The sequence below is a fragment of the Rhincodon typus genome, chromosome 21 (assembly GCF_021869965.1).
Source record: "Rhincodon typus isolate 14 chromosome 21, sRhiTyp1.1, whole genome shotgun sequence".
NCBI lineage: Eukaryota > Metazoa > Chordata > Chondrichthyes > Orectolobiformes > Rhincodontidae > Rhincodon > Rhincodon typus.
The window spans coordinates 32,861,077-32,888,023 of NC_063352.1; the positions used below are offsets into that span (position 1 = coordinate 32,861,077).

At 37.8% G+C, this 26,947-nt stretch overlaps 1 protein-coding gene across 4 annotated transcripts; it reads right to left on the minus strand.

Annotated features, from left to right (window-relative positions):
- nat15 (N-acetyltransferase 15 (GCN5-related, putative)) lies at positions 1–26,947 on the minus strand. Of its 4 annotated transcripts, none has more exons than XM_020527000.2 (7): positions 26,770–26,947; positions 23,081–23,196; positions 22,563–22,692; positions 16,603–16,699; positions 11,479–11,713; positions 6,559–6,749; positions 1–1,913 (listed from the first exon to the last, which is right to left on the minus strand). In XM_020527000.2, exons 2-6 carry the CDS (start codon positions 23,188–23,190, stop codon positions 6,593–6,595), a joined length of 729 nt encoding a protein of 242 aa, XP_020382589.1. In that variant the 5' UTR covers positions 23,191–23,196; positions 26,770–26,947; the 3' UTR covers positions 1–1,913; positions 6,559–6,592. The 4 variants fall into 4 exon arrangements, with proteins under 4 accessions (XP_020382589.1, XP_048465741.1, XP_048465739.1 ...); XM_048609784.1 differs by lacking the exon at positions 26,770–26,947 and adding an exon at positions 26,425–26,521; XM_048609782.1 differs by lacking the exon at positions 26,770–26,947 and adding an exon at positions 26,418–26,516.

Below are 26,947 nucleotides of genomic sequence, written 5' to 3' on the forward strand. Positions count from 1 at the left end.
TAATTTTGATGTAATATTTAATAGATTGAATAAGATTTCTTACAGTGTAGTGAACAGTAAATTTATGTATCCTAATTGTTTTAAAAAATAAATCCGCACAAGAATTCAGATGTTTTGTTTCTTGCTTTACAAAATGTAATAATTCTATTTAAAAACAGTGAATGCAACTGCTATATTTCATAAATCAAATCAATACAGGAGTCCAGAAATCAACTGGTGGTTCAATATGTGAGAAATGCTGTTAATTTCTAGCAAGGACAACGAACAACAGAAATCCAACAAAGCAAAATACAACTGATGCTACATTAATTGGAATCTTTAATATAGTGTTGATGTATTTGACTGAAATTCTGAACATATTCGATCTTCATTTCAAACTATGGTTCTATGGTTCTATTTCTTGCACAGCTTGGTGTCATATTTGATAAACAATGAATACTGATTCTCAACAACATATCAGAATTCTAAGTGTATTAAGTCACGACTGCTGCCCAGATAACAGGATGCCACTACATAATATATTTAACATTTACTATACATCTAAAGTGCAATTACTGTTTAAAAGTCTTACACTGATTGTCATTGATGCTGAAATTATTTTAAAAACCTGTGAAAACAGTGTAGGCATTTTTAAGTAGTGAAACAGAATCATGGAATGAAGTTAAAAATGTTTAAACAGCTAGATCACTGAAGCTAAAAAAAATCTGAAATTCATGTATATTGACATGTCACATAGGAACACTTTTTACAGTAGTTCTAATAGTTCATAATGATCTGTATTCCCATCTGTGACCTGCAACGCCATACATATTACACCATTACAGTAATCATCAGGCATATAGAAAAACCAGATAAAAACGCAGTAATATTTACACATTTGATTGTTACAGTCTGGCATATAGAGAAAGCCACACAACCTCTGTCATAATTTATGCACTGCAAAGCAAATAAAAATGTAAATTCACTTCTAGGAAGGAAAATTAGATCTAAACTCAAGCTTGTTTTGTGAAGCTCGGTTCAAGACAAATTTAGATAGAAAGTGTTCTGAATTTCTAAAAAATGTCTTTTCCTGATCTTGAAAGCTTAAAGTTTGCATTTCCAGATCAGAATGCAGTATGACACAACAAAATAACGAATAGCAGGAGGAACAGTTGTGGCAAATGGCAAAAGTCATCTATCTTGGACTTCTTTTACTCCCTTTTTTTGAATTCACAAGGTGGGTCATTTATGTGGCGTAAAAGATGACTGAGCTGTCTGAATATTTTGCCCCCATGTGGACACAAGGTAAATCAAATACAATTAATTTTGTTCTGTAGAGTACATGTATATATAAACATTTTACTACTATATATTGCAACTCAAAGCAGAATTTCTTTAAAACCAAATCGTTGATCAATCACAGATGTCGATTTTGTTTCGCATAGTCACAAAATCAAACAATTAGATGAATGAATATAGGTAAAGGTGACAAAATTAAGAATGTGCATAAACCAGTCCAACAACTTTAAAACCTGAATACAGTAAAATCCAAATATAGAATCTTTGCCATACACACAAGGTGTGTAATAAAACTGAAATATTCAAACAAAATCAAAAGAAACCATGAAAATCAACAAATAGAATTCACATATAATTACAAATAAGACATACAGTGGTTTTCTAGATAGCAGCAAATTACAGAGTGTAGAAGTAATTAAAAGACATTAACGGAACAGATGAATCTTAACACAGTGCACTTGTTCCATTAACATATAGGTAACACTGTATTATAATACATTCCATATAGAATTCGAATTGCATCAGTGAGGGAGTGCCCCCAAGCATCTTAAAATACAGCATCCCCTTCTCCCTGCTTGGCATATAGACGTCCAGAAGAAATACAAATTTAATCAGTGCAGACTGTTGTTTTGTAGCTGAAAAGAAGAATATACATGCCAGTGAATTTAGAATATTATACAGGAAAACATAACAGTAATTTTTTTGTCAATAATACTTTTAGAATGTCACAGCATTCTAAATCAGGAGTAGACATACTACATTGCTCCCCACCAAACCCTGGTTTACGGAAAGGTGGGAACTTTCCAGAATTTTTTATTAAGAAATACAAGCAGGAGAAGGCCATACGGTCCATTAATTAATCAATTACATTAATTTTTAAAATTATTTGACTCCTAAGCACCACATTCTTGATGGGACATCAAGACTTGAAAATGGTACAGAGATAACAATAGAAAATGATAAGTTAGGAGGGGTATTAGTTACGTCAAAAGACACTGATTTAAAGTTACAGCAAGGGAAGAGGAACGGCTGTGAAGAAGAATATTTTTTACACAGTGAATGGTAATAACCCAGAACTCAATGCCTACGAGGGAAATTAAACCATAGGACTACAGGGATAGAGTGGGTGAATGGGACCAATAGGATTGCTCTGTAGCGAGCTGGCATGAACTCAATGGGCTAAATGGTCATCTTCAGCGGTAAGGAAGGTATTTCTGGGGTTGGTCTCCTTACAGCAAGGATATTAAGAGGAAATTTGTTAGAGTTGTTTAAAAGTCATGGATGAATTTAATGGTGTTAATATGGACAAGCTGCTTTCAGTGGAATCACACTGAGTAAGCAGAAGAGACAAGTTTAAGGTGAATGATAAAAGAACCAGAAGTGACACGAGGAAACATTTTATTACACACCGAGTTGTGGTGATTTATAATACACTTTAAATTGTGCAAAAAGCAGATTCAAAAGTAACATTAAAATAATTGGATATTACTTAAGGGAGAAGATTGACAGCATGATGGGAAACAGCAGGTTTTTGAGTGGGATTAATTAGTTCTATCAAAGAAATATCTCAATCACAAGCTGATCCATCTCCTACTGTACCACAATTGTTCTAAGATTCTGTGGCCATTATTCTGCAATTACAAAGAGAAATATATTTGAAGACATCAAATGTTGTCTTGGGCATCATAGCCAAGTCTATCAAATAGTCTGTCAACTGTCACATTCTGGGCTTGGACAGTACTATCAGCCCTTGGATGAGATACAGGATGATGTGAGCTGCCCAGTGTAAATTGCAGGGTGAAAATTAGTGTGGAAAAATGAGGAGAAATGTTTCTTTCTATTGTATAATCAAAGTCAAACTGTTTTAACTGTACTACACTCTTGTCGGCCAAATTAACTAGATTACTTAATCCTAATCCTCAGGATTTAACTAGTCAAATTTGATTTCTTAGAGAAACATAAGATGTCAGTGATGTTAGTGAATGACTAATCTTCTCAATTTGATCTAATGAAAAAACCTCCCAATCCCACATCAGATTCAGTCTGAGACTATTTCTTAACAACTTCCCAAAATTCTTCTTGATATCAAAAATTAAATCAATGTTTAGACTTGAAAACTTTAAGATAAAAACGATACAAATACCATACATCACGTTTTATAACTATAGGTATTTCCAAGTGCAAACCATTAGGCATCAAACAATCCTCAATCTCAATTCTATTAAAAAATTGAAGTACATTGGAATTATGCATCTGGATTTTATGAACAAAACCAAAATTTGCTCAGGCAATGTTATGAATGCTGGCAGGAAGAAAGCAAGATACAAGACAATAATGTAGAATAACAACAGAAAAACTATCTGAAGATGACACGAAAAAAATTGATAGCATAAAGAGTAAACGAATATTATTCAATGTCAATAACAGCCAGGTTTATCTGGAGTCATTTATATCTTCATTTTCCTGCTAGCATTATTAACGCTACGATTTTGTACATTTCCTGAATTAACAACATAAAAAAAAGTAAAGTAATTCCCAAAGTCAGAAACAGTATTGGATCGGAATTACTAGGAGTCAAGTTTGAGTGACAGGTTTAATGATCTCTTCCATATCAGTTTCTTTCTCTCTTTGCTATGTAATTTGGTCAAGTGCAATTTGAGAGTCTAAAATAAAATAACATACACAGCAATTAGACAAACTCAGGACTTCCAGTTAAGAATCCAAACATCTTAGCACTGTAAATTTGGTTGTAAATCTTATAGGAAACTCCAATGAGCAAAAATATCATCTAACAAGCATTCCAAGAATTGAATGCAGAACACAAAGCAAAACTCTGAAATGCATTTACAATCACAATATTGTTACACTGAAACAAAAAAAAACAGGAAGAGTTGGTCACTCAGCCCTACTAGGCTGCTCCACCATTCAACATGATCACGGTTGATCAGCCAACACAGTACCGTGTTCCTGCTTTCTCCTTATACCTGTTGACCCCTTTAGCCCCAAGAACTATATCTCACTCCATTTTGAAAACATTCAATGTTTTGGCCTCAACCCCATTCTGTGCAGAGAATTCCACAGACTCACCACTCTGTGCATGAAGAAATTTCTCATTTTAATCCTAAAAAGGACTACTCTGTATCTTTAGACTGTGACTCCTGGTTCTTGATACAGTACAGAAAGCCACTCATCCTATTTTGCATGCAGCAACTCTCCAAACAAACAATTCATCGACTGTTATTCACTACCGCACTTCCCCCACACCCCCACCACCACACCCACACCTTCCCTTCTGAACATTTTTCATTCTCAGATATCAGTCTAATTACTTTAAATTACTTGATTGAATCTGGCTCAATGACACTCTGAGGGGTGATGCATTCCAGACCTTGTTCACATGTTTGAAATATTTTTCCTTATGTTGTTTTTGATTCATTTGCTATTACTTTAAATCTGCACCCTCTCATTCTCAATTCTTTTGAGAGAGTGAACAGTTACTTCCCATCTACTCTGTCCAGACCTTTCTTGATTTTGAATACCTCTATCAAATCTTCTCTCACCATTCTTATCCAGGGAAAACATTCCAAAATTGTCGAATTATTATGCAAGATTCCTTATCCCTGGAAGTACTTGTGAATCTTTCCTGCATTCTTTACAATGCTTTCATATCTTTCTAAAACATGGGAGGCCAGAAATGGACACAATAGAAGTTCAATATAACCATTTTGTTCTTGTGCTCTATGTCCGTAAATTGAGCCTAGGCTTAATTCTGCTTTATTGGCCGTTCATTTAACCTGTCCTGTCAGCTTCAATAATTTATGCATGTACACATCCAGTTCCCCTGTCTCCTGTATTTTTAACTTTACTGTTACTTTGTATTGTCTCATGTTTTCATACCAAAATGAATTTCTTTGCATTGAACTTCATCTGCCACTTGACACTTTTTGAAAGTCTCCACCATCCTATCACAATTGACAATGATTTCAAGACCTACAGGTAACTGTACCACACTTAACCAAAACACACAATAATTTTTTTTTCAATTAAACATTATAGGCCAAAAGTGACCTAACACACACAAGTTCAATTATAACAGCAAAGAAGAGAAAAACAAATCCACAAAGGAAATATATCAGAGGTCTGGATTTCACATGGGGCTGTGAAGTGACAGTGCTTGTTGCTGGCCTCAAAGAAAGCTTCTTGCAAAATCCGGCAATCTTGGTGATATGGATTTCACCTTTTCCAGAGCCAGTGTGAATCTGGTGTTAGGTCAAGGGAATCTCCAGGCATCCAGCAGCACCAATGTTATCAAGCAGAGTAAACAGCTAATTAAACTGAAGTCTTCTTCCAGACAGGAAACCTGGGACCAAAATGTATTGTACTGATTTTTTTTACTTTTGATTAAAATTTTAAGAGTGATAAAAATAAATTATTGGGACACTTATGGGATAAAGGAAGAAGCTGAAATATCAGTTAATATCTCAGATACAGTTAGTTCAACAAGATGTAACTTCTTAAGCGTACATTCTGTAAAATTAATAGCATAAAGAAACAAGTTTTCATTAGTTCATTGAATTCCACTTGCTTGGAATCTAGGGGGGACTTCAGTAGTGCACCCTACGGAGAAGTTTGGAAGCACTGACCGTAAACTTTTGATTTCTATATTGAATTCTGTGTGCGCAATCTTCAGAATTTATTTGGAACAAAAACAAAGTTGCTGGAAAAGCTCAGCAGGTCTGGCAGCATCTGTGAAGGAACAGAGTTAACGTTTTAGGTCCAGTAACCCTTCCTCAGAAGGGTCTGAGTTCTGAGGAAGGGTCACCTACCCAAAACGTTAACTCTGTTCTTTCCTTCACAGATGCTGCCAGACTTGCTGAGCTTTTCCAGCAACTTTGTTTTAGTTCCTGATTTACAGCATCCACAGTTCTTTCGGTTTTCTTCAGAATTTATCGTTAGCTTCAGAGCGGTAATAATGGCAGACACAACACTTCTATCAGCATAAGATCTGGGCAAGCTAAATATTAATGAAACAAATAAAAATGATGTAAATCATTACATCAAATGAAAATTCAGACATATTGCAATTTGCAATCTCACCAACTTTCAGAATCAGCAAATCCCAAACAAACACATTAAAAGTGCACTTCAACAGGACAGAAAAGTAACCAGCAATTAAAAGCATATGTAACAGCATTTTCAAAAAATTGTGTTAGAAATGTAGCACCAAAAGATTGGATTTCACAGTTGCAACATAAAAGAAGAAAGTTTTAAACTGCTCACCTTTGCAAATTGTTTGCTTTAAAAACAAAAGCGATCACATTGCCCTGCTGTACTCTATACCACCTTTTGCTGAGATACCAGGCCAGGGTAAAAAACTGCGAATAAGATTCTGTGCCTGACGATATATTCGCTGGGGAATGGAGCAAGGCCTCAGATTCACCAGAGTTGAGCCAATGTGTTGAAGATAGTCAGTGAAGGTGCGTCAAGGATTATAATACAACTTTTTCAAAATATGGATTTGGACTACATTCTTAATTTAACAACGAAAAACTGACGAAACTACAACATTGCTTCACTTAACACTTTCCTAAACTGTTGCTCGTATGTCAAGATAGGAGAAGACACAAGAACATAGTAAATAAGAGGAGTAGGATATTCATTAATCCCAAATTTGGAGATATTCTCACAGCACCCTTGGACAGAGAATTTCAAAGATTCATTACCCTCCAAGTGAAGAAATTCCCCCTCATGGCAGTTCTAATTGACCTGACCCTTACTGAGACTGTTTCCAGTTCTAGACCCTCGTACCAGGGGAAACATACTACCTGCAACTACCTTGTCAAAACTTAAGAATTTTGTTTGCAGATAACCCAGTTCCAAAAGCTCATGAGAACCAACAGTTAGGTGGAGAAATAACAGTAGTCAATATTGGAAGCTAGTGGTTCCTTGACCAGATGTTAAATCACTGACTTCCATTAATAAGCATCCATGAAATAATCAAATTTCTGCTCATTAATCATCTGATTTTTGTATTTGTTGACTTAAAAGCACGTTATTCCTAAATCAGTACATACCACTAAAAATCATCTTTTACAATGTTGACTGAATTTTTGTTCTTATTGGCAACCAGCACAAATCTTTGGAAGTTAGAATAAGTGATTCTCAAGAATATGTCTATTTGAAAAGAATTCCTTACACAAAATGTTTGACAACCACTGTTTTACTCCAACCTTAAATGCAATCATTGCATTTTATCTTTATGAATTGTATCAGGCATTTATGTTAAATCCATATATATTAGCTTTAGTCTCTTTTATATGTGTCAATCTTCAAATTTGTGACAGCTTTAATCTTACCTTTAACTCCCAAAGTGCTAGTTCAAGATTCCCCGATTACTGATTTTCTTGCACAATTAATTTTCCACATGCTACAACTTAGATTTATTTTAATGTAATCATCCCCTCCTGTTCTTTTTTAAAAACACATAATAATTTTCAGGTGTAATGGTACCACTCCTTGTCTTGAATCAATCTTGTGTTTCTAATACATGTATTTCTCTGTTCTCAAGGGGAAAATCATGTCTCACAAACCTGATTGAGTTTTTTGAGGAAGTTACCAAAAAGATTAACGATGGCAGTGCAGTAGACATTGTTTATTTGGATTTTAGTAAAGCCTTTGACAAGGTTCCGCATGGTAGACTAATTTGTAAAGTTAGGTTACATGGGATTCAGGGTGAGCTTGCCAATTGGATACATAATTGGCTTAGTGGCAAGAGATAGAGACTAATAATGGAGAGTTTCTTTTCGGACTGGAGGCTTGTGACCAATGGTGTTCCACAGGAATCATTTTTGGTCCCTCTTTTGTTTGTCATTTGCATGAATGATTTGGACAGGAATGTAGAAGGCATGGTTAGTAAGTTTGTGGACGACACCTAAACTGGTGGCAAAGTAAACAATAAAGGTTTGCTAAGATTACAAAGGGATCTTGATTAAATGGGTCAATGGGCTGAAAAATAGTAGATGGATTTCAATCTGGATAAATGCAAAGTATTGCATTTTAGTACAACAAACAAGGGTAGGGCCTATACAATTAATGGTAGAGCCTTGGGTAGTGTTGTGGGACTTAGGGGTCCAGGTACATAATTCTTTGAAGTCTGCGTCACATATAAACAGAGTGGTAAAAAAAGCATTTGGCATGCTCGCCTTCATTGCTCAGTCCTTTGAGCATAGGACCTGGGAAGTCATGTTGAGGTTGTGCAGGATATTGGTGAGGTCTCTTCTGGAATACCATGTCCAGTTTTTGTCACCCAGTTATAAGAAGAATATTATCCAGCTGGAGAGGGTTCAGAAGAGATTTACCAGGATGTTGCCGGGAATGGAAGGTTTGAGTTATAAAAAAGAAGGCTGGATAGGCTGGGACGTTTTTCACTGGAGCATAGGAGGTTAAGAGGCGACCTGGTAGAAGTTTATAATGAGAGATATAGATAGAGTTAATGGTAATTGTCTTTTCCTTAGGATGGGACTTCAAGACTAGGGGGCACATTTTTAAGGAGAGAGGAGAGAGATTTAAAAAAGACATGGGAGGAAAATTTTCTTTTACACAGAGGGGCTTCGCGTGTGGAATGAACTTCCTGAGGAAGTGGTGGGATGCAGGTACAATTACAATGTTTAAAAGACATTTGGATAGATACATGAATAGGAAAGGTGTGGAGGGATATGGGCCAGAAGAAGGCAGGTGGGTCGAGTTTGGTTTGGGATTATGTTTGGAATGGACTGTTTGGACTGTTTTGACTCTATGATTCTATGGCAGGCCAAATGATAAGGGCCTGTTATGATTTATTAAGTTGCTTTATTTCAGCGAGTAAACGTACAGAGCAACGGTTACTATCAGATTTACATAGCCTGATCAGGATACTTTATCTCTACATAATGACACAAGTCAAAGAATACTCTATGCTTCCTCACATCTATGAATGTGATCTAGATCTAACTGTCAATATTTTCCATTTGCTCATTTTAAAAGTTCTCACTTTTACCAAAGCCTTCCTTTTTCAAAATTGCCCTTGCAGGCTTCTATTTTTAAAGGCCAAACTCCAGTGAGAATGAAAGCATAATACTATCTTTCAGTGTCATATCAATCAGTTCATCGATTTTATTCATTAACTTAGTATGAACCAAGTTTAATTTAATTGTGACTTTTTTTTTAAACACACTTTAAGGCAAGTTCCCTCATGCCAAGTCAAAAAGCCTGAATGTGACAAGCTGCTTAAAGCCTTTTTTGTTTTAAGAACTTCCAGAAATTTGGGAAAGATATAGTTTTTTCCTTTAAGATTATTGTAGTTAATGAAGTCCCCACTCTACGGTCACCCAGACTATCATCAGCAGGTTCAATACAAAGATGCTTACAGGGAAGCAACTGAAAGAACACACATTTTCCAATTCTGCTTCAGGAATAATTTTTCTTATTACACAGCATAAATTGTCTATTATCATTGGTATTCCCTAACCCATCCCACAGATATCTGGAAGTAGTATCAAGGCTCTCATTATTGTGGCTTGGCCATTTCCAACAGTTTTTTTTGATCCTCCTGAAAGATACAACTGACTTATCAAAGCAGAGAACAAGATTCTTCATCTACTTTTATCCATTTCTGGATTAAATATTAGACTCTTGTAATGAAAATATCCTTAAATCTGGGATGTTGTAATTGATCACTTCAATTGATTCAACGAAAGATATTTCTCCAAATGCAAAATAATCTCTCTGAATTTCACCCTTTGGACTCATAAACTGCCAAACTTTCACAGTTGAAAATTGAAATCCAGCTCTATTCATGTTCAAGCAAGTTATTACTGTTTCCAAATAGTTATAGAAAGATTCTTGGGAACTTCTCGGCCATTTATCTCCAAATTCTTTACGGCAAACTCCAGATTAATTTCCTTTCCCTAGTAATGGCATCCTACAGTATCTGCCTTTTGAGGTGATCATTTCTGGTCAACTTCAGTCTCGAGTGTGAACACTGATTTTCATAGCAGAGAATATCTCAATTAAGGTGCGTCTCAGTCTCAAGTTATCAAGTATCTCTTACTGCAAATAAATTGTCCTGCAAATTAAATATAATTTCTTTCAAAAATGGCATCTTAAGTAATAATTTTATCAAACCTTTATTTGGTTCACAAACTGGATGAACAATTTCACATTCTAAAAATACATCTACCATAATCAAAAGAAACAGGTTAAAGTAATGGTCCTGTTTTTAAAGAGAAAGAGACAGCTTTGAAATTGGAATAATTAACACTGCACTGGTCTCTGACAAAACACTCCTTCTCTAAGCAATGGAATGATATTTCTTCCACTTCAAATCACTCAAACTCTGGAGCAATTGCAATAAATCACATTATTCCCTAATGATGTACCTCACAGCAGTGATTTAAGTTTAACTGGACATCCGTATGAAGCATAAAAGGCATTTTATCTTATCATTTCAATTGACTCTTACTTTAATTCCTTTGATCAGTTTTATTTTTGATAGTGACTAACTAACAAGGTTATTTTGCCACATTAACACTAATGTATAACTAACGAAATGTAGGCAAGTGGTGGGCTAAGACAAAGTGTCCTACACTGAAGATAATGAAACTCATTACACAAATGAGGGTCCCCCAATGCTAATACAAACCAAATCAACCCTTTACTAATGAACATGGAAATTCAGGAAAAGAATTATGCAATGCTGTGTAACAGACTTGCACAGCAGGATTCATTATACAACTGACCTTGCAAGGATCATTCAATTTAAGTAAATTTCTAGCCAGGTATATTAGCAATCCACAGAAATTCAACTACTGGGGAAACTAACCTGCATTTACACAAAATAACTCAGTAATTTTCTCACAGTTCACTCAATTACTTTTGCATTTCTTAATAGAATATGCAATAAATCATAAATGCTATGAGGAAGCTAACAATACATTATTTTAATGTAAAAAGAGACAAAGATTAAAATAAGCTGTAACCACTGTAGTATATTGCTTAAAGTTTATTTTAAAAATTCGTAATAGTCAATCAAATCTTTTTGATAGATTTATAATAGTTAAAAATATGAAACCTATAAATGATTAAATAATTGCAACCAAAACTTTCACATATAGTGAAAATGTATCCTGGGGGTTTAGGAGCTTAATGCTGGTTAAAGGATATAAGATTGTCCAAGGAGGATGTCCCCCATTGATATAAAGAACGTAAGTGAAGCCATCCTTCAAAACGCCACGTATGGAGTAATAATAGGGCAAGTAATGATGTTGTTTAAAGTCTCTGTTTTCATAAAAGTGGATGGCAGTACTATTGGTAGTAAGGACATGCAAATAGATTGCTTTGCAATGGTCTTGAGCTGTGGTTGATATGTGGTCCTTCAGGCTTTCAAGTAACAAGGAACCTTAAAAATAAAATGTAGAATAGTGATTAAAACATATTTCAAGATTTGACATTTTAATACTTAGAAAGCAAATGCTGATTTAAAGAACAAAAAATTAGGGGATCCATAATACCATAAGAAATAGGAACAAGGGTAGATCACTCAGCCCCTTGAGACTGCTTCACCATTCATCAGGATCATGGCTGATCCAACTAACACTCCACACGTCCACTTTCCCACTCTTTCCCTTTCCCCATTACTCTTGATTCCCCGACTGATCAAAAACTGATTTCAGTGTCAAATATACACAAGGGCTCTGTCCCCACAGCTCTCTTTGGAAAGGAATTCCAAAGACTCACAACTATTCGAGAGTTAAATTCCTCTTCACCTCAGTCTTTAACTGGCACCCCTTAATTCTAAGATTATGCTCTCTGGTCCTTGACTCTCCCATGAAGAGATATATCCTCTGAACACTAAACATATAGTACCGCTTGGCTAGCCCTGAATGAATTAATTTCAAAAGCAAGATATTCTATTTGTTAAGAGCTATCTCAGTTCCACAAACCTTTCCTTCCTATAAAGGTCCACCAAACTGCCTCACGCATATGCGTGAAAATATTAAGACCAGCAAGTACACAGCTGGTACTAAAATCATCCAACATGGCAACTGTAGACTTATCTTTAGACCAGTTATAAGTACCTCCTCACACTGGAATCCATATAACATACAGTTGTAATCACTATAGCTACTAATAATTCAGTTTAAAATTGGCATCCTCAGAAACAAGAACAAAATGCATTTCTTTAAATTTTACTTCAGTTTTCTTCCCTGCTTCACATTTTCTCATTCCCATAGCATACACTATTCCACAAACAAGAGGCCTTTGTTTCTCTTAGTTATTTCGAGCAGTCTGCTCAAGTAAAGAACTGACTTTGAACTAACCAATCTGTACTATCTTTCTGTCTCCTATCTAGCTTATTTTTCATCATCTTAAACAAAAATATTCACGTTACAAGTATTGACTTTTTGCACCTTCAAGTACAATTTATCACCTGTAGTTCTCCAATTTCAATGAGTTGAAGACAAGGAAACATACAAGATCCTGAGGGACCTGTACAGGATGGACATGGAGACGTTTCCTCATATGGGACTTGGGATTCCTGTCTAAAAATAAGGGATCACCCATTCAAAACAGAGATGAGGTAAAATTGTTTCTCACAGAGTTTGTGATCTTCGGAACTCTTCCAGAAAAGACAGCGAAAGCATAGTCCTTGAATATGTTTAAGGCAGAGGTGGATAGATTCTTGGTAAGCAAAGATGTGAAAGATTATCATGTGTAGGCCAGAATGTGGATGAGGTTACAATCAGATCAGTTATGATCCCACCAAATGCTGGAGGAGCATTGAGGGGCTGAATGGCATTCTCCAGCTCCTTGTTTGCATAAGGGCAACTCAAATTAGATGGTTTCCTGACAATGAGAAGACTAGAGGTTCATCTTCTCAAGAAACTCATGTACACAGTTTGTCAACATCTAAGGTGGTATAATGATGAATATAAATCATATTGATTTCTTTCTGATACCAAAGCCTTGTTTGACAGCCCAATTATCTTCAACATATCCACTACTGAATTCACACTTAACCTTCAAAATGCCCTGACAGAACAAAATTAACCTTTGAATGCCCAGACAGAACTTGCATTTATTGTACTTTGTCTTCTACATCTGCCAATAATGTTAACTTCAAAGAAGTTACCACTTAAATTCATTCAGCAACTTATTGTAATGATATTCATTAGATACTTATATTAGTTTCAACTAAGATATATACTTATTTAACTCTTCATTTTTAAAATGCATGAATTACGTTCTTCCTTTATGCCTTTTTTTTAACGTAAACAATGAGAATGCGTTCAGCTTACCTAACCATTCTTCAGAGCTGGATAGCCTTTGATATCTTTCTCTGAATCATTTGTACTGTATTTTCAAAGGTACTACGGAGTTAAATCTATATGGGGGTTCACTCACTCATCCATTGTAGCTTTAGGACAATGATCAGTGAAAATCATGGAAAAAATTACGTTGCTTTTATGCCTATTCATCCCCACCCCGCACAATCTCAATAGCGCAAAATGTACCAGCTATTTTCCTCACTAAATATGAATGTACAAATTAAGAGGAGCTGATCGTTTAGTTCCTTGGAACTGCTCCGTGATTTGGTAATATTAACAGCTAATATGATTGTGATTTCAACTCTTCTTTACTGTCCATCTCCTATAACCAATGGCATGTCAGTCAAGAATCTATCTGAATTAGCCTTAAACATATTCAATGACCTTGCCTCAACTCCTCTCTGGTGAAAAGAATTCCACAAACTAACAATCCTCAGAGATAAAAAAATTACCTAATCTTAGTATCTTAAATGGAAGACCTCTTGCCGTTAAACTGTGTACACTAGTTCTAGAAGTAGCATCCTCTCGGCATCCGATCTGTTTAATATTTCAATATGATCACCTCTCATTCTTATCAGCTCCAAAAGATGTAGACCCAACCTATCCAACACTTCCTAGTAAGATAGTCCCTTCATCCCAAGAACCAGTTGAGTCAGTCTTCTCTGAATAGCTTCTAATGCTGTATCCAGGATGAAGACCAAAATTGTACACAGTACTCCAGATGTTACTACACCTTTTACAACTCTAACAAAACCTCCCTACTTTTATAACTGAATCCCCCTTCCCAATCACTTCCTGTACCTATAAACCAATTTTATGTCATTCATGTACCAAGACCACTTATTCTACTTCTGTAACTTTGCTCGACTCTATCTTGCTCTAGCACATCTGCTCCTGAAATCCTCATCCACATTTCTGTTACCTTTAGACACGAGTGTCTTGTTCACTCCATTGCATATTTCCTTGTTTGTACCAAGTTCCATTCACCTGATTTCCCTGCATTCACTGACCTATCTTGGCTCCTGGTTAAACAATGTCTTAATTTTAAAATGATCATTATTGTTTTCAAGTCCCCTTGTATAAACCTTAAAGAGGTTAACCACAAATGCACACAGTAAGTAATTGTAATCACATTCACTACATATTTACATTAGTTTTTTTTTCCTTTTTTAACCGGAATAATGGGAATTAGTTCAGCTTATCTACCATGCTTCACAGCTTTATGTCTTGCCCCTTCCAGTCTCTAATCTTCTCCAGCCCAGAGATCCTCCAGGATATCAGCACCTGTCTAATTCTGAACTTTCGTGCATTCCTGACTTTGACTACACCACTTTTGAGGCCGTTCCTTCAGGTGTCAAGTCCCTAAGGTCTGGAAAAAAACAAAGAACTGTGGATGCTAGAGATCTGAAACAAACAAAACCAGAAATGGCTGGAGAAACTCAACAGATCTGACAGCATCTTTCAACTCTGTTTCTTCTCCACAGATGCTGCCAGACGGTTGATTATTCCTTTAGCTCTGGATTTCCTTCTATAAACTTGAGCCTCTCCTTCTTTAAGACCCTCCTTAAAACTGATCTACTGAAGCAGGTTTTGGTCATTTGCCTAAATAATGCCTTAGATGCCACAAGTTTAGCTTCTAAAAATTAAGAAAAAAATCTTTTGTGAAGCAACCAGGGCTATTTTCTTACCCTATAGGTGCTAAATAATCACAAATAGTTGTTATTTATTCAATAACTGATTCACTATGATGTAACCAATCAGAAGTGAATTTAGTGCTGTGTCCTATCGGAATGTGGATACCACAGGCACATTTCTTTTGATTGTGTTCCTACCTTGTAAAGAGATACTACTGCCTTTATTCAGCACATTCTCATTCAAACCAAAAACTAGATGAAAGAAATTTGACCCTACATCATGGCACTATAAGCTGAAACCTACAGTACCATTACACTGCCATATTGCTCTTCAGTTCATAGCAGCAATTTGGCATACCAATGCATTGCATCCCATGTCAACCTGCTTACTTTCCCCTCTTTGTCAATAGTTGTTCTGCGCAATGATAACCACCACTTGTGGTGAAAGGTAAAGCTTATTCCACACATTATCTCTTAATATGGTTGGAGAAATGGGGTCGGAATGATGTCTCTAAAGGTAGTCAACTGTTATTACTCCTGATCAAGAGGAACTATTACCACACAACCACAATCTTACCCCATTGCCACCCCAAAAGAAATGACAAGACAGAGTGCAATGGATCTGCAGAGGAAAATTCCCAGCAGGTTAATGACAGCAAACTCACAACTGCAAAGTGTATGACAAGTAAAAGGCACAATTTTGCCATGAAGTTGCTCAGGCACTGCAGAAGGATTTTACTGGAACCCACCATGTAATTTTCCCTGGTTGACCAGAGCTCTAATCTCCAGGGTGAAGAAAGCACATGGAGAGTTCATCTGCCATACTTCCACCAGAGTGTTCTACAGCAAACCGAGTAATGAAATAAATTGCATTAGAGAATTAGGAGTATTGGTTGCATCACTGCCATTTCATGTACATTTACTTCAGTCCAGAAATCAAACCAGAATCAAAGAATTCTGTCAGTTTTTGCAAATATCAAACAATTTTTGTTAATGGGAAAATATTTCAGCTATTATTCACAACTGTGAACAAATGAAGATGTTTTTGGAGTGAGCATGTTCATATTTTTGCATAAAATATACATTTAAGGATATGTTTTTAATATATTTAATAGCTTGGGTCTGATAGAAATGATAAAAACATATAAATGAACAGAATTTCTGAAATAAATTATTTTTATCATTCACAAATTTGAACATCAGCCAATGATCCTTACAAACTGCCTTAAATGCATAAGGTACAAACTGCCTCAATCTTGAGAAACTTGTATATTCAAACCATATCTTATACTAGAAATAAAATGATAATAAGTTAACATGCTTACCTATTCCATGTTTCCTGAATTCTTTTACAACACCTAGACTTAAAATGTAAGCAACTTGTGTCTCTATGGGAAAACTAGAGGCCAAAATATCTCCATCCTGTAGGCAACAACAGGAAAAGAGAATATTGTTCAATTGCAATGAATGATTATAAAAGAAAAACTAAATTTTCATTGCTAATTTAATATACAGACAGTCCAGTATATTTTAATAGTTTTGCTCAGAAATAAATACACGGGTTAGTCCTCATCTTCACAGATGCTTTCTAACCCATTGGGTATTTCAGGATTTTTGTGTTTCATATTCCAAGCATTTTCAGTTTTAAATTTCCTCATTTTAACTTCTGATTCTACTAATTGAAATATACAAGTGTAAGCAAGCAAGCAAAACACATTTTTTAACTTACCTTCCAATTTTGAAATCAATGAAATACTGTAGCTTAATGCATTAGAAACTTAAATCTTGCTCTGCAAAAACGACTTACTGAATTTACCTTGTAACTAATTGTGCTCAAGTAATTTTTCTTCATTTTGTGACATCAACAGAAATCATCATTGAACTATTTTGCCACAACAGTGTTTGATGTGGCATTTTTAAAAATTCTTTCATAGGATGTAGGCATCACTGGCTAAAATATATTGCCTATTTCTCATCGCTGGTAAGGGTGATAATGAATGGCCTTCCTGAATATAATTTGAGAGTTCTGCTTTCCTATTTCAGTGGCAGATAAAAGTCAACAAGCTTGCTGCAGATTTAAAGACACAAAGGACAGGTAGATATATTTTCTTGAAGCATATTAATGAATGGAAATGGTTTTAATGACAATTCAGTATTTCATGTTCACTCCTACCGATATTAACATTATAATTCCAGATTTACTAAATTAATTGAATTTAAATTTCCCAGCTGCTGTGATGGAATTTTAACTCTTATCCCTCGGATCACTAAGCCACAACTTTTATTATGAGTCCAAGAGCATAACCACTGTAGCACTAACTCACCACGCACCTAATATTACATGTGAACTTCGACTTAGAATTATGGAACAGCAATGAGAAGTGGGAAAGCTGTTGATTTTTCCTCTACTTCCCACTGAATTCTTCCCTACTGCTCAGGCTGAAATCAGCTAATCAAACCTAAGCTTCCTGCTTCATACAATTCAGTGTTGCACAACAATGTATGTAATTATTCACAGATCCAGCAACATAATTCCCGAAATTATTTCAGTAACACTATTAAAAAAAGAGAAATCATTATTTCCCTCTTTGATATTTTTCCCTTGGTTACAAAAAAGGCTAAAGTGGGACATACCAATGCTTTTAATTGTGCATTGCTTCAAGTCACTATTGAATCACTGCAGCCACAGAGTCATACAGATATACAGCATGGAAATAGACCCTTCGGTCCAACTCGTCCATGAGACAAGATATCCTATATAAATCTATTCCCATTTGCCAGCGTTTGGCCCATATCCCTCTAAACTCTTCCTATTCATATACCCATCTAGATGGCTTTTAAATGTTGTAATTGTACCTGCCTCCACCAATTCCCCTGGCAGCTTATTCCATACACCCTCTGTATGAAAAAATTTGCCCCTCGGGTCCCTTTTATATCTTTCCCCTCTCACCTTAAACCTATTCCCTCTAGTTTTGGACTCCCCCAATCCGGGAAAAGACCTTGCCTATTTACCCTATCCATGCCCCTCATGATTTTATAAACCTTTATAATTCACCCCTCAGCCTCTGACGGTCCAGGAAGAATAGTCCCAGTCTATTCAGTCTCTCTCTATAGCTCAAACCCTCCAACCCTCGCAACATCCTCATAAGTCTTTTCTGAAGCCTGTCTAGTTTCACAACCTCTTTCCCTTAGGAGAGAGATCTAAATTTCATGCAATGCTCTAGAAGTGGCCAAATCAATATCCTGTACAGCCACAACATGACCTCCCAAATTCTATACTCAATTCACTGACCAATAAAGGCAAAAATGCCAAATGCCTTCTTCACTATCCTATCTATCTGCGACTTCACTTTCAAGGAACTGTGAACCTGCACTCCAGAGTCTCTTTGTTCAGCAACACTCCCCAGGACCTTACCATTAGGTGTATAAGTCCTGCCCTGATTTGCCTTTCCAAAACACAGCACCTCACATGTATCTAAGTTAAACTCCATCTGGCACTTGTTGGCCCATTGGCCTATCTTTTCAAGATCTTGTTATACTCTGAAGTAACCTCCTTCGCTGTCCACTATACCTCCAATTTTAGTGTCATCTGCAAACTTACTAACCATACCTCCTATGTTCACATCCAAATCATTTATATAAATAACAAAAAGCAGAGGACCCAGCATCGATTGTTGGTCACAGGCCTCCAGTCTGAAAAGCAACCATCCACCACTACCCTCTGTCTTCTACCTTTGAGCTAGTTCTGTATCCAAATGGCTAGATCTCCCTGTATTCCGTGTGATCTTACTTTGCTAGCCAGTCTACCATGAGGAACCTTATCGACCATCTTACTGAAGTCCATATAGATCACATTCACCACATTGCCCTCACCAATCCTCTTCATTACTTCTTCAAAAATTTCAATCAAGATAGTGAGACATGATTTCCCACACATAAAGCCATGTTGACTATTCCTAATCAGTTCTTGCCTTTCTAAATACATGTAAATCCTGTCCCTCAGGATTTCTCCAAGAACTTGCCCACCATCGATGTCAGGCTCACCGGTCTTTAGTTCTCTGGCTTTTCCCTCAAGCCTTTCTTAAATAATGGCACCACATTTGCCAACCTTGTCTTCCAGCACTTCACCTGTGGCTATCGATGGTAGAAATATCTCACCAAGGGTCCCAACAATCTCTTCCCTTGCTTCCCACAGAGTTCTACGGCACACCTGATCAGGTCCCAGGGATTTATCCACCTTTATGCACTTTAAGATGTTCAGCACCTCCACCTGTGTAATATAAATATTTTTCAAGATGTCGCTATTTATTTCCCCATGTTCTCTATCTTCCATCCTTCTCCATAGTAAACACTGATGCAAAATACTCATTTAGTATTTCCCTCATCTTGTGCAGTTCCACACATACTTGGCCTTGCTGATCTTTAGGGGACTCTATTCTCTCCCTAGTTACCCTTTTGTCCTTAATGTATATGTAGAATCTTGGATTCTCCTTAACCCTATTTGCCAAAGCTATTTAATGTCCCCTTTTTGCCCTCCTGATTTCCCTCTTAAGTATACTCGTACTGCCTTTACACCCTTCTAGGGATTCCTCGATCCCTGCTATCTATGCCTGACATCAGTCAACCTGCCTGCCTTATTTCCCAAGAGGTCAAGTTTTGCACCTTTTCTAATAGGTACATCCACATACCTGAATCAGAAAATGTTCTTGTGAACACTTAACAAATTCCTCTCCATTCAAGCCCTTAACACTACGGCAGTCCCAGTCTATGTTTGGAAAATTAAAATCCCCTACTATAACCACCCTCTTATTCTCACGGATAACTGAGACCTCCTTATAAATTTGTTTCTCAATTTCCCACTGACTACTGGGGAGTCAATAGTACAATCCCAACAAGGTGATCACCCCTTTCTTATTTCTCAGTGCCACCCAAATTACTTCTCTGGATGTATTCCCAGGAATATCTTCCCTAAGTACAGCCGTAATGTTATCCTTAATCAAAAACGCCACTCCCCCTCCTCTCTTGCTCCCCTTTCTATCCTTCCTATAAGCATATATACCCTGAAATATTAAGCTGCCAGTCCTGTCCATCCCTGAGCCACGTCTCTGTAATTGCTGATAACCCCATCCCATGTTCCCAACCATGCCCTTAGTTCATCTGTCTTACCTGTCAGGCCTTTTGCATTGAAATAAATGCATTTTAATTCATCAGTCCTACTTCATTCTCTGCTTTGTTCCTGCCCGCCCCGACTTACTCCTTTTCCCAACTGTATCAGTCTCAAACAGCTCTCGTTCCTCACTATCTCCCTGAGTCCCTTCCCAACCCCAAACACCTCACAACACCCCCCCCCCCGAAACCCCCAAAACCCCCCCCCCACCGCCCCCACCACCCCCCTTTACTAGTTTAAATCGTCCTGAGCAGCTCTAGCAAGTCTCCCACCAGCATATTAGCCCCCTTCCAGTCCAGGTGCAAATCATCCTTCTTATACAGGTCACTACTACACCAGAAGAGATTCCAATGATCCAAAAATGTGAATCCTTCTCCCCTGCGCCAGCTCCTCAGCTACGCATTCATCTGCTCTATCCTCCTATTCTTACCCTCACTAGCTTGTTGCACCAGGAGTAATCCAGATATTACGACCCTCGAGGAACTCCTTTTTAAAATTCCTGCATAACTTCCTATGTCCTCTCCTCAGAATCTCGTACTTATCTCTTCCAATGTTGTTAGTTCCAATGTCTACAACAACCTCCTGCTGGTCCGTCTCATCTTTGAGAATATGCTGCACCCTGTCCAAGATATTCTTGATCCTGGCACCAGGGAGACAACACACTATTCTGATGTCTCGCTGTCGGCCACTGAAACGTCTGCCTGACCGGACAAATCCTATTACAATCGACCACTTGGAACCTGGCATACCCCTTGTTCGGAACCAGAAACCTGGCAGTCAGTGCAACATTCCCCAAGAGTTCATCACCCCCTGCATTTTCCAAAACAGCATACTTGTTTGAGATGGGGATAGCTACAGGGGACTCCTGCACTACCTGCCTCCTTCTCCTACCTTTCATGGAGGTCATCCATCTACCTGACCGTATATTCAGTTTATCTCCCTTCATACAACTGCCATCCATCACTCCCCCTAGCTCCTGTAAATTCCTCAATGCCACTTCAACCTTTACGCTTCGCAAACAAGCACACTTCCTGCAGAAATAATCATCAGTAACATGGAGACTCTCCCTAATCTCCCAAATCTGACAGGAAGAGCACATCACTCTACTAAACTACTACTCTACTAAGAGCACATCACTCTACTAAAATCTTTACGCCTTAACAATCTACAGACTGAGAAAATAGCACACTCTTACTGCTCTAAAAACACTGCTCCAGGCTAACTTAGTACCTACATTTTACATTTTTAAAGTTTAATCAAGTGACATATCTCAAAAATATATAATCAAAAAAAACCCACCCTACTCACTTTTGTGGATTTACAAAAAAATAAGCCACTTAGCTACTTCCCTTCTGTGATCTCCCCACACAAGTTTTTCCAAGGTCAGCTGTGTATTTTGCTGTTTGTTTATTTTTCTTAGATGAACTCCAATGTCCAGAGGTACTTGAAATCAAACAGCAGAGGCAACAGCTGTGAAGGTTCACTGCTGGGTCAGACAGCAGAATAGTTTTGTTTCTCCATTGATTTACTCCCCACCCCTTGTCACTGCCTTTGTCTCTCTTCCTCCTTTTTTAAAGTGCCATTGTTTTGTTCTTTTTCCCCAAAATTCCAAAACAATGCAACAGCTTATAAAGCAGTAATTGCTGCTCCTCGAATTCGAGGAAATCAGATCCAATACTGAAAATACCTCAAAAAAAAGGAGGAGCTCCTACAGCCACAAATTCTTTCCCATCCTCTCGGATTTTCACTTTCAATATCACCGTAATAATTTTACTGCAAATGAAGAACATCAAATCTTGTTTGCAAATTACCTTCATTTAATGATAAGTTGAAGTCCCTTAGACCCTTATTATTTATAATGATCTATGTCAGTTTTGCAGTTCACCTCAAACAAAAGTAATTTGCTGCTAGATTGTTTAGCATTGTTGCATTAAACAAAAGCAAGTTAATAGCCAGACTTCTTTTAAATCCTAAGGAAAGATATTGCCAAAAGAAAACTCATTTTGTCAAAGCTTTTGCACTCATCACATCATTTTGCAAAAATACAAAATCAAAGGGCAAACCAACATTTGAAACTGAACATGGCGCACGTCTTTAGAACATAATGTGTAGACATACCTCTTTATGTACCTTCGATCGACTTTTTATTTCAGCTACTATCATCCCCACAATACCACCTTTATATGTGGCAGCCAAGGAAAAAAATTTTTTGTTGGATGTGATGTCCCGGTACCATGAATCTGGGTACCTGTTCAAAGCAGAAGACAAGATCAACCTTCTTTCCACAAGCTGTCAACTAGTCCCTATGTTCTAATTGCAACACCAATGCATTACCAATATGGGTTTTGCTGATATTTTCAGGACACTGTATAATTTCACAGTTCGTAATTAGACCTAGTCCGGTGTTACAATAAAATGTAGTTCTCCTGAAGCAAAGTACAAAATTAATTTTTTCTCTTAGGATGAAATTTTTTTTCTCTTAAAGGCTGTAAACAATAAACCAACGTATTTGGTAAGATTAACTGGGGTAAGGCGGGGAAACATCTGTATGAAGTTTTTATTTTCTTGGAACATTTAAGGAGGCTCCAAACCTTACTCTGAAGAATCACTAGGAAGGAAAGAAACTTAATACTCACTCTATTGGGAACCAGTCACCACATAGAAGCTTCACTGTATCTATGTCATCATGACAGAGTAACCGAAGTTGTATTTCACTAAGTATAGTGGAGGATACGATGTCTGTCATTCACAGCTGAAAAGAAAATCAAATCATCCATAAGACACTGCAATTGTTATTGAGTTGATTAAGTCACACTCATTTAAAAAAGAGAAATAGATATACTCCACGACTGCTAAACCAATAAAGGGGCCAGTTAGCTGGATGGCAGATTCTCAATGCAGAGTGATGTGAGCTCAATTCCTGCACAGGCTGAGGTTACCATAAAGGACTCTCCTACTCAACCTCCCCCCTTGACTGAGGCATGGTAACCCCCAGGTTAAACCACCAGCTGTCTCTCTCTCTCTCTCTCTCTCTGTCTAAGAGACAGCAGCCTTATGGGCTCGTGGGACGATGGTGACTTTACCTTAACCAGTCTTCTGTTGCTGGCCAAGATGCAATGCTAGGTGGTGACATTTCCCTGCCTGATACAGTTGCAGATTAGTCCCAAGGTCAGTCAGAATTACTGGGAATCATCAAGGTCTATGTGCATAGCCTCTGTAACTAAAATAACTCTGAACTTTGTTTCCCTCCCCATAGATTCTGCCAAACATGCTGCGATTTGGCAGCATCTTCTGTTTTTATTGCAGATTTCCATCATCCATGGTATTTTGATTTTATAAGACTTCGGCCATGTTGATGTGGGATTAGTTTTGTTATACAGATTTGGTTTGCTAAGGATGGCAGATATCATTCCCCAAAACATATTATTGAACCATTTGAGTTTGTACAACAGTTTTCTTGGTTATTAATACCATATTTTTAAAAACCAAATTCAGATTTTTAAACTGACAAGTTGGGATTCAAACTCTCAGACTTCTAAACAAATGCTAAGGATTCTGAGTTACAAGTTTAGTAATATAACTACTACATAACAAATCCTCCTTTTATCTTAATTTGGAGGAAAAAGCCATGGATATTAGAAATTATCATCCATCATTAAAAATAAGTTGCAGTCTGTGATTATATATAAATAACATTAGAACACTTTTAAAATCTGAGTGTTTAATTTGAAAATAAAGACTGGTGTCTGTTAAAATGTTATTCTTCATACCCGTCACAAAATGCATAAGTTTTACTACCTTCTAGGAAATATGACTCATATTGCAAGTTATTTTACCCTCGTGGGGACTCAAACATTGTTTAACTTTTTCCTAAGTTCACATTGATTTCAATTTGACTCTTCTTCAGGTTTGAGTTCTTCAGAAGAGTCACAGCAGAGTTGAAACATTAACTCTACTTCTCTCTCCACAGAAGCTGCCAGACTGGCTAAGTTTCTCTATTATTTTCTGGTTCAACTCACAGATCTAACCCAGTACACACCAAAAGTGTGTTCTGCATACCAACTGCATTACAGAATTGAAGTTACTGGCTACATCACTGCCATTTTGAATTCACACAATGAACTTGTTACAAGTTCTAAACACATCCGTTAGAAGGCAGCACCAACATGATACTTTTTAGAGCAAGATACACTGTACTTGTTACAAATGTATCATTTTACAACTGATACTGGGCAAATACATTGTTTTACATTATTACTTCACTGATCATCAACGTTTTGGCAAATCCAAGGATGCACAAATATACTTAAAAAGAATATAATCTCCCATATTTGAATGGTGTCCCCTCCTTTCGATCAAGTGAAATTTAAGGATGTGATTGCACTAGAAGGGGTGTAGAAGAGATTCGCCAGGATGTTGACTGGACTGGAGTGATCCAGCTACAAAGACAGATTAAAAAGGTTAGGGCTGTTTTCCTTAGAGCAGAGAAGACTGAGGGGGAACTTGATTCAGGAGTACAAAGTTATGAGGGGCATAGATAGGGAGAGAGATATTTCCCCTCAGTAGAGAGGTCAATAACAAGGGGGCACAATTTAAACTGAGGAGCATGAGTTTAGATGGGATTTGAGAGAAAAAATGTGTATCTAGACATGTTGCTGAGGGAGGTGAGAGGCCTCAAGGCATTTAATAAGTATTTAATAAGTAGGAACATTTGAAACACATAGCATACAAGGCTACAGGCCAAGAGCTGGAAAAATAGAATCAGAATAGATAGATAGATGCGTGTAAACCAGAGTGGACACAATGAGCTTAAGGGACTCTTTGTGTCGAGTAAAAAAAAACTCTATGATATTCTGCAAGGCTCTACTTTCAAGTTCAACATACAGAGGCTTACGCAGGGTAGATTTTCGCAAAAAAAATCAACCTCTTCAGGCATGTTATGATGCACATCGGGGCACATGGATTTTGATCTCAATTCTTCTGTCCCAGAGGTAAAAAGCTTGGGGTTCATGTTCACAGTTCCCTGAAAGCTGCCACCCAGGTGGATAGAGTTGTTAAGAAGGCGTATGGTGTGTTAGCTTTCATTAATAGAAGGATTGAGTTCAATAGCCATGAAGTTATGCTCCAGCTATACAAAAGCCTGGTTCTGCCACATCTGGAGTATTGTGTTCAGTTCTGGTCACCTCATTACAGGAAAGATGTGGAAGCGTTGGAAAAGGTGCAGAGGAGATTTACCAGGATGTTGCCTGGAATTGAGGGAAGGTCTTACGAGGAAAGGTTGAGAGAGCTAGGGCTTTCCTCTTTAGAACGACGAAGGATGAGAGGTGACTTGACAGAGGTGTACAAAATGATCAGAGGTATAGATAGAGTAGACAGCCAGAGACTTTTTCCGAGGGTGGAGGTAGCTTTTACGAGGGGACATAGTTTTAAAGTGAAAGGAGGTAGATATCGGGGAGACGTCAGAGATAGGTTCTTTACACAGACAGTGGTAGGGGCGTGAAATGCATTGCCGGAGAGGGTAGTGGAGTCGGCCTCATTAGGGGCATTTAAGCGGCTATTAGATAGGCATATGGATGATAGTATAAGGTAGCGGTGGAGGTTAAATAGACCTTAGGTTTAGGGTAAAAGTTCGACACATCGTGGGCCGAAGGGCCTGTACTGTGCTGTACTGTTCTATAATCTTACTACACCATAAAGCTCAGGGAGAGATGTTCAACCTGAGGGACTCCGTGCCTCAAGTGAGGGAGAGGTTTAGCAGAATCCTTCATGCTAACCTCAGCCGGTGCAGGTACAGAACTCATCCTGCATCACAAACCAGCCTTTCAGGTAACTGACCCCCAGCCCAGAAGTAGGGATGCTACCACTGCTGCACTACATCCTTTTTTAATAAAATCTACCAATTGCAGCGAATCCGCTCCATGTTTAGAGATGGCAACTGTGTAAACATTGGGTATTAATACTCAAAATCCAAACCATATACTCAGCCATCAATGATTCCTCTCAAAACCCCGAAATAAAAAAGCTGCACCCCAATATTACTCGGACCATCCACAACTGCTACTTCCTCCGACCTCGCTGTCTCACCCCCTGGAAATCTGGTTGGTCGTCGAAACCCAATCACAACACAAATTGGAGGAGCCCGCTTCCGACAGGCTACATTGCACGTCAATCATGACGAGGGGACAGCCCACTACGCCGGGGCGCGCAGACGCAGTGACTGCAGCCGGCCTCCCAGTTGGTGCCGCCTGCAAAAGCCTGGGGCTGCCCCGGGCGTTATCCTCGGGCACCGGCGGAACCACCGCCTTCACAGACACACGGCGCTCACCTCGGTTCCTCGGCCTGCGGGGGCGAAAGAGAGAAGGCGGTTGCAGCTCTGTCCGCCAGTGGAGTCAGGGCAGGCGGTGGGCGATTGCCGTCATTCTAGTCACCATCAAGAAACGGCTCCCAAACACAATCAACCGTCTCGCAGCTTCTCAGCAGGCAACTTCCGCTCCCGAGCAATT

Coding starts and splice junctions, on each gene's coding strand:
- nat15 (XM_020527000.2), bottom strand. CDS start 23,190: ATGACAGACATCGTATCCTCCACTATACTTAGTGAAATACAACTTCGG. Junction 22,693..23,080: donor GGTGACTGGTTCCCAATAGA/GTGAGTATTAAG, acceptor TGCTTTGAACAG/GTACCCAGATTCATGGTACC. Junction 16,700..22,562: donor GATCGAAGGTACATAAAGAG/GTATGTCTACAC, acceptor TGTTGCCTACAG/GATGGAGATATTTTGGCCTC.